General features: G+C 40.2%; 1 protein-coding gene across 4 annotated transcripts in view; it reads right to left on the reverse strand.

Moving 5' to 3' along the window:
• Positions 1–12,545, reverse strand: part of Igf1 (insulin like growth factor 1) — a 70,015-nt gene that overhangs the window by 53,441 nt on the left and 4,029 nt on the right. For all 4 annotated transcript variants that reach the window (XM_042693207.1, XM_042693204.1, XM_042693206.1 and 1 more), the window contains exon 2: positions 11,165–11,321. In XM_042693207.1, the coding sequence (XP_042549141.1) occupies positions 11,165–11,321 (157 nt within the window). The remainder of the gene's footprint in view (positions 1–11,164; positions 11,322–12,545) is intronic.

Below are 12,545 nucleotides of genomic sequence, written 5' to 3' on the forward strand. Positions count from 1 at the left end.
GGCAGAAAATGCATTGATAATACCTGTTGTGGTTATCTTCTGAGTTAGCAATTCCAAATGCATTAGCTTGTAAAATTAACTAAAATGGAATTAGCTCCCTTCCTTCCTTCCTTCCTTCCTTCCTTCCTTCCTTCCTTCCTTCCTTCCTTCCTTCCTTCCTTCCTTCCTTCCTTCTTTCCTTCCTTCCTTCCTCCCTCGCTCCCTCTTTCCCTCCCTCCTTCCTTCCCTCCCTCCTTTCTTGCTTTCTTCCAACTACCCAAGCTACCAAATCACTAGGGTTTATGAACATTCAGGATCCAATCGTTAGGCTGATCAGTTTTGACATTTAACTATCCAATAGGTGCTAGAAGTTGGAAAACAAAGTTTTTTTTATAAATGGTTTTTTATAAATGATTTGAAAGAGCAAAGATATTTTTCTGATTAGTAATATATTCTTGCAGGTGAACACTGTGTTTTGAGGCAAAGCAGAAGTTATCAAGAGCTGACTTGGAAGAATGAGATTCTTCTGCTTCTGTATGATTCTTCAGTAACTACCCATCACCTCTTTGGAGACAAACACTTTCAGGTATCTCATTGTGGTAAGGTAATAGGTAATAGGTAATAGGCTGTTTCTGTTTTCTTTTCTTTTTTTTTTTTTTGGGTCCGGTCATGGGGCCTGGGCCTGGGCGCTGTCCCTCAGCTCTTCAGCTCAAGGCTAGCGCTCTACCACTTGAGCCAGGGCACCACTTCCAGCTTTTTTCTTTTTGCTTATGTGGTGCTGAGGAATCGAACTCAGGGCCTCAGGCATGCAAGGCAAGCGCTCTACCACTGAGCCACCTTCCCAGCCCCCTGCTTCTGTTTTCTGCTTCTGCCAATGAGAGGAAAGGGTCATACTGAATAAGCATTCGAATAACCCATTCATTAACTCTCAGGCAGCTGAAATGCAAAAGTGATATATGACTATATAAGATGCCAAGATGCTTTTCTTCTTAATTAAGAAGTATGACAGCCAGAAAGAAAAGTCCACGAAACTCTCATCTCCAATTAACTACCAAAAAGTGGGAAGTAGAAGTGTGGCTCAAGTAGTAGAGCACCAGTGAAAAGACAAATGAGAGTAAGGTGCCCTGAGTTCTAAGCCTCAGTACTGGTACACAGACAGACAGACAGACAGACAGACCAACAGACACATACACACACACACACACACACACACACACACACACACACACAGAGTTTAAGAAACTATACTACCAAATTAACTTTCCTAGGTTATAATTATTGCAGAAGATTTTATTGAGCTAATTTGTGGCTAGCGAGTAAATACACAAAGCAAAGTATCCAATTCAATCAGTTACCAGTGATATATCAGGATAGCCTTTCACTTTCCAGAGTCCAGTATTTGTGTCTCAGAACAATTCTGAGGTAAAAATATTCTTATTTCCCATTTTATGAGGAAGAATGAGAGGCCTAAGGACATGAAATGATTTCTCCAAGATCACAATACTGTTCAGTCAGGGAACTGAGTCAGGCCCAAACAGTGAACTGCTTAATGTTTCTGGGTAATAAAATGAATATGATGTTACTCAGATAGGAAAATCACGAGAAAGAAGGAGAAAAGTTGTAGCTACTGCCTTTTGAACTTTTTTACAGGTAAGGACTCGAGACAGGACTAAGAAGGGATTGCCATCAAATATTGAGGCCAAAGAGCTCCCCTTCATTTTCCTTTGATTCATGTGGTCACAACCAAACCTCTAAGCAGGTACCTAAGTTTTGTACCTGGCCATTTCTGCCTGCCTTTACTTCTAACATAATGAGTTCAATAAGAGAGCCTATAGGAAGAGCTTTGTATTATTTTCAGAGGGAAGTTTTCAACAGCACAAGGACTATTCTCATTGCTATTCCAGGCAATGGGCCACAAATTCTGGATTAATCAGTGACCCATGGCTGAGTTGATCTTCCACTTAGGAAATCTTCATGAGCTTTTGATTTTCATCACCTTTCTAGTTGTTTCTCTTTTTGAGACATATATAGTTCAGAAATTCTCAACTGGGGGTGATTTTGTCCTCCCCTAGGAAACATTGAGCAATGTCTTGAGACATTTTGGGTCATCACAAGTAAGACAAGCTGACTACTGGTGTTGATAGAGGCCAACATAGTAACAAATATCCTATAATGCACAGGACAGCCATCTCCTTCAAAAATAAATGATATGGCTCCAAACTTCAAACATGGCGAGGTTGAAACTCCTATTGCTAATGGCACTTCTTGGAAAGATAAGCGCATAGTATGAACATGAAGAAGGATCTTAAAAGAAACCACCTGGCTTCATAAAGGGGTTGAAGATAGGGTAGGAGGAGAGAGAAGAGAAATCTACAGTGTTCAAATCAGTGCAGTCCAGAATTCTAGCTCTTGTGCTCCTTTCCCCAGTTTCATGGATAATCAGGAGTTGGCTGCCTGTGGGCTGGCTCAGTGCAGTCTTTCTAAATCACTTGCTTCTGATGAAAGACCCATTTCATCAGGGTAAATGGCACAAAGGTAGTGCCATCTTCCCAGAACGGCCTGGCAGTTCTGTCATAGCCTGATGGATTTTCAAAGTATAAAAAGGCCCCTCAACAGTCTTTCTAGTACCACCTAAAGGCCACAAATGAAAGGAGAAAATCAGGAGAGATCCTGTTATTTGCTTGTGAGTCTGCAAAGTCATCAGGTGTAAATTTCTTTTGGCTTGAGATCATCAGAGAAATCTCCAGAAAAAAAAAGAGCTGATCCAACAACTGGTCAAGCTGTTTCAGATTTTCCAGGAACACAACTTTGCTAAGTCATTCCAAAGCAGTTCTACCAAAGTTAACATTGGAGAGAGTGACAGAGACTCAGAATAATATAACATATAGTAATAGTCTAAATTATGACCTGAAATGGACTTGAAATGCCTTAAGTGCATTTGGGACAGGTAGAGAATCACTTTAAGGTGAAAATTCCTGCAGGCAGATTCTAACTTTGTTACAGATCAGGTGATATTTTATAGTTTGGAGGATCTACTGAGATCTTACTCATGTGGCTGAACCTGATTAGAGCCTCTCCGGGGCACTTTAGGTAACTTTGACATGGGCATGGTTTGAGATCATTAAATGGAGGAACACTTCAATGAGATCAGAAAACAGAATCAACAGTATGTCCTTCTACTTCTGTTTCTAATTATCTGTGTGACCTTGGACACAGCTCTTCTCCCTGAGTGTCAGTCTTGGTGTTTGACAAGACTATTTTCTAAGACCTTCCAAAGTTGTAGTAATCTTCAGTGATATTTCCTTTTCACCATCAGGTGGTTTTAAGGAGGTAGAAATAGGTTCTTGGGTATCTTTTCACTGGGTTCAGAAAGACAACTTTATTTTTTTTAAAGAATGGAAACCATTATCCGTGCAGAAAGGCTGAGCATTTAAGGCAAAAGGTTTTAATTTAAAAACTGTGTGGTCTCTACTGCTTGCACAATTTCTCTTTGTGTCCGTGCTTCTGCTGATCAAATATTGCAAAGCCATTAATTAGCATAGGACAAATGCAGAGGGCCACGTGCAATGGTTCTGGCAAATTACATGAAACAATATGCCAGATATAAAGTGAGGGCTTAAAAAGAGGGGTTTTCTTGGTGTTTAAGGTTCAGTGAAAAATGAAAAGGGGCAGCTATGCCAAGAATGAAAACCAAGAGCTTGCCAAGTGTTTCTTTAAGTGGATCTAGCCAATGTGAGACTAAACAATGCATTAAATAGGCATGCAGCTTACTGCAGTTAGGGAATTGCATGTCAAATAACAGCTCTTTGCTATGTTTCAAACATGATCTCACATATAGATAAAGACAAACAAAATGCTCTGTTGTCATCTCCTTAGTCTAACAGCTAATAAGGGATTTGAACTTTCCAGGCAACCAAAAGTAATTCTTTGGGATGTAAGAGCCTGTTGATCTTTCATGGAGAGGTGTAGGATGGAACTTTGCCAGGTCAGCAAAATGATTTTTTTTTTTTTTGCCACCATGGTTGTCAAAGAAGACTGGCTACATAAAAGGGGCAAAGATGTTGCAGCCTGTTATTGTCTCCAATGTCTTCTTGGGAGGTACCTTATGCCTGTTTTTAGTGTGTCTGGTTCTTTGGTGTAGGCTATGCAAGCCGAAGGAAGGATGCTGGAGAGAGGTGATTGGCTCTAATGGAGCCCCCAAGGACAGCTGTCATGTGCATCATGTCTGGACCAGACATTTGGAATCCCACTGAAGCTGCAGAGTACTAAACTTGCTCTGGGATCCCAAATATCTACTCTTCCAGCCACTGAAGCTATGAGCCAGTCCAGTACCAATGGTCTGCAAACAACTGAATGAGTATTTAACACCCAGATCACACCCCCTCCCTCCCTGGCTCCTTCCACCTCTTCACCTCTTCTTTCACATCAAGTTGGGGAAGTGTCTTCCTACCTGGCTCACCTGCATCATGGAACCTCATATTCCACTTTACAAAACCCCAAAGAGATGCTTGGTGCTTTAAACAGCTATTCTGTAATGGATAGTTTGGGAAAGACATCAAAGCTAAGAATAGCAAGAAATAGTGCACTAAAGGTTTGTTAGGAGAGAGAAAAGCAGATTTGAAGTTGGCCAAGGGAGAAGTTCTTCAGGTCACACGTGAGCTGCCCTGTTCTGTCTGAGGGGATTCTGTGGAGGCTTTTATACAATAACAGCAGCTACTCTAAGAAGACTTCTTTTGCACCCCAAGGAAGTTCTGGTCTATTGGGATTTTCTCAATTTTTCCAAAAGGTACAATGTAAGACCGTATTACATACGTTATTCCCTCATACCTCATTTTGAGGAAATGTTTCACAATTATCAGGATTCCTATTTCCTATCCATCGTAGAAGGACTGGTACAACATTTAGGCTTTTAAACAATGCAAATTACTAAACAAGAAATGCTTGGCTTTGGTTATGTATCCATTATGAGGTTAAGTCACAAAAATCTCTATGACATACAATCCTTACTTGTCCAATGTAAAAATTCATATTGCCCATCAAGAGTGAGGTAAAGAAAAAATATGTGAACCAGTATAATTGGATTTTTTTTGTTGTTGTTGTTGTTGGTCGTGGGGCTTGAACTCTGGGCCTGGCTGCTGTCCCTGTGCTCTTCAGCTCAAGGCAAGCATTCTACCATTTGAGCTACAGCGTCACTTCCGGTTTTCTGGTGGTTTATTGGAGATGAGTTTCATGGACTTCCCTGCCCGGGCTGGCTTTGAACCCCGATCCTCACGTCTCAGCCTCCTGAGTAGCTAGGATTACAGGTGTGAGCCACCGGTGCCCCACTTATAATTGGATTTTGAACAAGTAAATGGAATAGACAAGCATAGGACATTCTTCTTGCCTTTTTAGTACTAGTATTACTACCACTGGTAACAGTGTTTCTCAGCTACCCTTAAGGAAACAAAATTTGTGTATAATTAGTTAATTTCTTCATCCATTTCTCCTTTTGGGGTGAATTCTGCAAATGATTCCAGCTGAGAAAAAAAATAAATGTAATGGCAAACATGCATGTGGCAGGCATAGCCTATAGGTCTAAGTTAATCGATTATAATCCATTTATCCATTTAATTCTAATACCAACACTATACTGCAGGCCCTACTTTACAGATGAGGAAATTGAGGAACAATGAGGTCAATTACGATTGTCAAGGTCACCCACCCATGTCAGTTGCAGAGTTGGGTTTCAAATCCTGGATACTTAGCAATAGAGGACAAGCCCTTGATCTTGTACCCTTCACTCTCCTATTTATAATTCTCCAACAGAAGATGGCCTTAGAGAGTATTAACATGTCATAAAAATGCAAATTGTTTTCTAGTTTTGCACAGAAACCATAATTTTCTTACTGACAGAGACTGGTCCTCTTGGGTATGCTTAAAGAATAGAGCTGAGCATTTGTTGAAAAACAAAAACAAAAACAAGTGCTTTTCTTTTAACAGTGTCCATGGCCCATTAGTCCTGTGGCTCTAATGAGGCCAGGGTCATAAAGTCAAATTCCACATGTGCCAATTAGCTTCAAAGAGAATAGATTTTCCACAGCTAGTTACCATTCCCACCCCTAACTTTGACCAGCAGTGGCACAAATACACGCCTGGCCATTTATTAGGTTCTAAATGCAGGAATGCCATGGTTAAGCTGACTTTCAGCCTGGTTCAAAACAGTGCTAATGATGGGGAATTGTATCTTTGAATGTTCTTTTAGTGGAAAAAGACTTTGGGTGAAAGTTGAGAAACCTACAGATTCTTATTTCTTTCCGGTAACTCGATAAAGTACAGCTAAAACCAAACCTATTCACTTTTCCTCACAGCCAAGAAAGCAGAAAGGTCAGAAGTGTCAGTCTTCTTCTCTGGAAAATGTCACTCTGTTTTCATGAAGTGTGTATTCCTTTGCTTTCATAATCTGAGTAAATTTGGTCATGTCTGAGGTCTGATATGATCCTTGAGAGATTCAGTCTGAAGTTGGTTTGGCTTTGTTTTCATTTTTGTTTTTTCAGTCGGTTGTGGGCTTGAACTCAGGGGCTGAGCACTATCCATGAGCTCTTTTACTCAAGGTTAGCACTCTACCACTTTGACCCACAGCTCCACTTCCAGTTTTTGAGTGGTTAATTGGAGATAAGTGTCTTATGGAGACTTTTCTGCCTGGGCTATCTTTGAAATGTGACCCTCAGATCTCAGCTTCCTGAGTAGCTAGGATTACAGGTGTGAGCCACTGGCACCTGGCTTCGTTTACTTTTCTTTAAATGGGTGAAGCTCCTATCTTTGGGGGGCCTTCTTTCCATTTTTCAAAGAAGATAAAGGAAGCTAAGAGCTTTTGAGTCACTATTTAAATCCAGTGTTTTCTTTTCTTGAAGAGCATCAGATCCTTGTTAATTACAACTTAGACTACAAGTCTGTTAAAGTTGGTTGAGGTCATTTACTTTAACAAAATCTTCTTGTTTTATAGACAAGGATGCTTAAGCTCAAGAGTTTTAAAAACACTGGCCAAAGTCATTCAACTAATGAATGACAGGTCTCAGAGCAGTTTTCGGAGCACTATGTATCAAAGAAAAGAAGTTTGAGTTAATAATAATAATCCAAACCTAGGATGGTTTATGCAATCACTAACAATGAAAGTTGATTGCAGAGTTTCACTTAAGCTCTTTAAAAACACTATGTTTTAACACAAATGTCATTCTTTTATTCAGACCTGATCTTAATAACTATGCATTGGAAGTATATTTTACAAAAGCCATAAATCTGGAATGGTGGAAAGGATATCCAGATTTCCTTTCTAATTGATTTACTTCTCCTTTTGCTTAAACTGCCCAAACTAAAGCAAATATAGTTTATTTAAGGGACTGTTTATGGACTCTTAAAACTAAAAAGGACCCTAGAAACTCTCTTTCATTTGGTTATTCTTAATTGAAACCATCCAAGACAGTTGGTTGTCCATTAGCTCCTAAAATATCTCCAAGAAGAAAAATTCCACAAGCCTCTCAACAACACATTAAAAGGGTAAAAATGGCCATGACTGTCAAAAACTTATACCCATGGCAAGCTGGTCTTCTCCCATTTTCTTTTACTTATTGCTGTGTTTTGTGCAAAATGAGGTTACAATGACACACCTTTGATAAGGGCTCCATCCATCTGGTAAGATAATAGCTAGGTCTCTCCCAACACACGTTCATCTCCATTATGCCACTGTTTTCCTCAAGGACTATGGAAACACAAGGCTGGTTGATAGACTCTCTTACAATGATGCATAGGGAAGAATTGTAATTAGCTCTTCTCTAGATCTTTCATTTTATAAATTGTCTGGGGAAGTTGCATTAATTATGGATGAACTATACCACTTAAGCTGGGAAGATGTTCACAAAACAGATCATCTACAAGGTTGTTTCTACTGTCCATCATTGGAATTTGGGCTTGAAGGGGAAGATCAGCTCATTTGTAAGATTGGGTTACTCCAGAAAACATAAGCACTACACTTTTTTTTTAATTCAAGACGGTTTTAACAGCATTAAAAACATCTTGTTATGTAAGGCTCCATTGGCCAAAGGCAGAGGTGGAGGTAATTTTATTTCATATGTTTAAATTGAGAACCAAGATTGGAGAGTGCCTTATACTATTGAGAAAAAAAAATTCTGAACTTCCAAAATAGTGTTGCTTAAAATAAAAGGCAAAGACACAAGAAACCTTTGAAAATAAGGGTAAGAAACAATTAAGTGTCAACTGACAGGGCTTCTGAATGAGAAAGAATGTTTGCGTCTAAGAAGTATTTTGAAAACTAAATGTTTAGAGCTGACTCTGCCCTCAACCCCTCCCCCGTGTGCCACCCGCCCCCCCAACCCCCAGTAAATCTCAGGGGGATGAAAGGAAACAATAACATTTGTTGACAACAGTTCATGCCTGCAAGAATTATTGGCTCAGACACAAAACAGACTGTCATTATAGCCTGGGATGGCCAAAATATAGTCTCTAGGTTGTTGTTAGTATACATACATTATATTTAATTGAAAGAAAGAAAAGCAATTTTTATTAAGTAACTAGGCAGCATGCAGTAAGAAGTGTGGTCCAAAGTATTTGACAAACTAATTCTCAGTGAGTCTAAAGACCCCAAATAAGCAGTTCCATCGAATTCAATTGGATCCTTTCAGCCATAAAAAAAGGACAATGACTAGGCACTTAACTTGCCCCTGGGATTCAACAGGAAATAGTTATGGCCTTTGGCACCACGCAGCCTGTTGAGAGAGCTCTGTTCATTTATGGCAAGGGAGAGCCTGGCAAAAACGATACAAAATATTTTAAGAAAGCAGTAAGGATCTAATCTTGCCTCCAAGGTGGTTTCATTCACCTGACACTTGGTAATGCGCAGGTGTCTGTCTTTTTTACCCTTCCAGCTAAATTGTGGATCCCTTACAGGCAAGGTCAGACTCTCAAGTCATTTCTAGGCATCACTTTCATGTTTAGGATACACAGCAGTTGCTCCATGCATGTTTCGAAGTAAATTACAACCATTTAAAGGGGCTAAGCTCTCTTAGGTGAAAGGGGTTGGTTGCTCGCTTGAAGAACTAGGTCAGAAGGGAACAACCTGAGTGATAGAATTCTGTAAGGCAGAACATATGAAACATAACCTCTCAGCAACAATATTGACAACACATGGTTTACAGAACCACTTTCTATCCAAGATTATACTCTAAAAATCGAGAGCTGCTCTGTATAACATTCTTTGTTCAACTTATAAAAATGAAATCTATATGCATTGCTAAATTTAATCATGGTAGTGACCCAACAAAAGAATCTTCTCAGTGCCTTGACATTGGTTTCCATGATAATTAATTGTCCAATAATACTCTTTGGGTCTAAGTGTGGAGAAGTTATTTGGGACTAAAGTCATTCTTTCCATTCTAATTTCTCATCATCCAGTGCTAACATCATGGGTATAGAAGCATCCAGTTTCCATACACCATGCATGGAAATCCTGGAGCATGTCAGAATGATCATCACAATTCAACCTGGCACATAGCAGAAGGCATTTGCAGGCTTGGCAGTTACCTAGTGAACTGGATGGAAGGAAATTACACAAATGGATTACCAAGGCAGAAAAAGAAATCCTCTCAAGCGTAAGGGAGAACCGCTTTCTTTCTTTCTTTCTTTCTTTCTTTCTTTCTTTCTTTCTTTCTTTCTTTCTTTCTTTCTTTCTTTCTTTCTTTCTTTCTTTCTTTCTTTCTTTCTTTCACAAAATGTGGATTGGTAGCAGCAAATTATAAAACTATTACAACCTGTTGTTGAACCATATCCACATCCCACATTTACCTTCCATGGGATTCTTTAAAGGTATAACGTATTTGTTACCAGAAAAACATCTACCCAATGAATCCATTCATCTTCCTTGTAACAGAAAGGTTTATTGCCAGAAAAACAAATGGATTCACCCAAGGAAAGCACTGGTGAGAGGCGTGGAATGGGAATTTGTTCATTCAAACATTAGCACTTTTGAGGCTCTGTAACTTGATACTTCTATTATTTTGGCAAAATCCATGGTACAGATCACCAGTCTCCCCATCTGCTGTCTCCTCATTGTCTCCCATCTTCATCACCTGACTGGCATATATACACACCCTTTACCTTAGTCTTACAAGCGCGCGCACACACACACACCTGCCTAGAGAGAGGCTGGCATTTGGGAAGAAAATGGGAGAGACTTCAAGTGTGAGTCATCGCACAATCTATTTGGAGCTTCATAGGTAACTAAGTGAGCTGTCTTCACTTGAGTGACATAAACCGTTGTGAATGATTCATGCTCTGTTTCTTGGAACTCTCTAATAGTTCAAAGAACTAGACAGAGGAAGCATCTGGCTTTAAGTTTTTCCCTGTCTTGTAGTATACAGTGAGACACATACCTGTGAGGTAGATTATTTAAGTGATCAATTCTCTTAGGTACTATTGCCTTTTGTTTGTGCTTATTGTGTGCAAGTATTGACTATGCTGCTTGTCATTTATACTTGACTTTGCCATTGTCTGAGACCAACTTATGGGATAAATAGCTTGGATCTTGTCAACTACCCTTTACCAGATGGAAAGAAGAGAAGAGCTATGTCAAAGGTGAGCAATGACTAAAACCAAACAAAATCAGGATCAACTTGTATAAGGGGTATGACATTTCAAAACGAATTTACAGAAATCTTGTATATTTGTAAACACAGCTTTAAGCAAAGTTCATCTTCTGTCTGTTTATGGTGATTCCGTATTGCATGGTGATCTTGTGAATGTGTCCCCTTAATTCTTTTCCCAAGGGCACATTTCTAGAGTCCTTACTACTTCACTACAAGTGCTATAGCATACAGAACAATCCTATGTTTCCTTTATACCCAGAGAACTCAAACCCCAATTTCTCAATACCCCAGAGTCCCCATCCACCTGTTAGAAAACATTAAAACAATATGAAGGAAGGATCAACAGAAGGCAGGCTAAGAAGAACATTAAGGAAGAGGATTCTATCCTCAATCTCCTGTTGAAGCCCCACTGAAAAACTAAGCTTACATGAAGCCTTTCAGAGACTGGGGATGGCTGCCAGCCCCTGGCAGCCATTCAGCTATTCACACACTCTCTACAGAGCCATGTACCTTAGAGTTTTAGCAGTGTAAGGAGAGGGAGAGCTACTCACTGAAATAAAAGCCCCGATCTCCACACACGAACTGAAGAGCATCCACCAGTTCAGCCCCACAGAGCGTCTCTGGTCCAGCTGTGGCACAGCTGGTGAAGGTGAGCAAGCAGAGGACCAGGTAGAAGAGATGTGAAGAGGTCATGAAGTGCATCTTGACCTGCAGAAGAAACGGAAGGAAGGTCAGTCTTCTACAAAGCACATGAAGGACTACTTGGAGTCTGGGACTACTAAGCATGTCTTAGTATCAAACCGCCTGTGCTTAAACCCCTTGCTACTGGAACCTTGAAGAAAAGTCCTCCCAAACCTCTTCTTTATAGATTCCCTCTTGCAATGAAACAGGCTAAGAGCTCTGCAAACATGTACATGAAAGATGTTATTTTGACAGTGGGATCACACACCACTCTGAGATCCTGGCACAATGTTTGAATTATCAAAGGTTAAATTGTGCTATATGCAGGCTTGTAGCCAAATGTGTTTTGATAATTTAAATTCTCCAAAAAAATTGCCCTTCCACAGATGGCACAGTCATTCATTATTGACCAGAATATTAAACTCTGAGTATCAGTCCCTGGGTTCTGATTCATTAGCATTTTCAGTGACCAAAAAAGTACTTGTGAAAAATGTTATATCTTTATAGAGGAGTGGGGGGAGAGTCAGAGACAGATGAGGAAAGATTGAGACAGAATCAGAGAGAGAGAGAAGAAGGGTGGGAGAGGGAGAGAGAGAGAGAGAGAGAGAGAGAGAGAGAGAGAGAGAGAGAGAGAGAGAGAGAGAGAGGCAGGCACAGATTTATTACCTGGGACTATCAGCAGTTAACCCAACCACGAGTAGAAGGAAACAAATAAACCAAACAGAAATAGGAAGAAAATTGAGGATTTAGGAATTGACTTTTGCGGTCATAACAGAAAAGTAGGATTCCTTTCCTCACCCAGCATAAGGGTCACAGCTTACACCTCATAACAAGAAAAAGGCACCATACACTAATGAAAGTTGTATATGATGAGGGAGCCTTCAGGATGGAGATGCATGGAGAGCTAGGTAAGAAATGTCACTGCACAAAATGATAGGATTTCATGCTAGTTGACTGAGCTGGGAAAGACAAGAAGTCTTTTCTGTTCTGACTCTTTTTGGTTCTTCTGTGTTCTGAGCATGGGGCAGGATTCTTGCTCCCCCTCCCCCCTGCCCGCCCCACCCAGAACAAGGATTGATTTTATGCCCTACTATCAGCCAAGATAGGTCAAGACTTTATTTTTATGGTTAGCTGCTTCACAGAAAGGCGGGGGGGGGGGGGGGGAGGGGAGGGGGCAGATTAAAGTCAGATCTATAGGATTTATGGCTGCCTATGAGGAAGAGAGTTTCTAGTTTCTAGGATCTACCTTAA

The sequence above is a fragment of the Dipodomys spectabilis genome, unplaced genomic scaffold (assembly GCF_019054845.1).
Source record: "Dipodomys spectabilis isolate Male_0828 unplaced genomic scaffold, ASM1905484v1 ptg000163l, whole genome shotgun sequence".
Classification (NCBI taxonomy): domain Eukaryota; kingdom Metazoa; phylum Chordata; class Mammalia; order Rodentia; family Heteromyidae; genus Dipodomys; species Dipodomys spectabilis.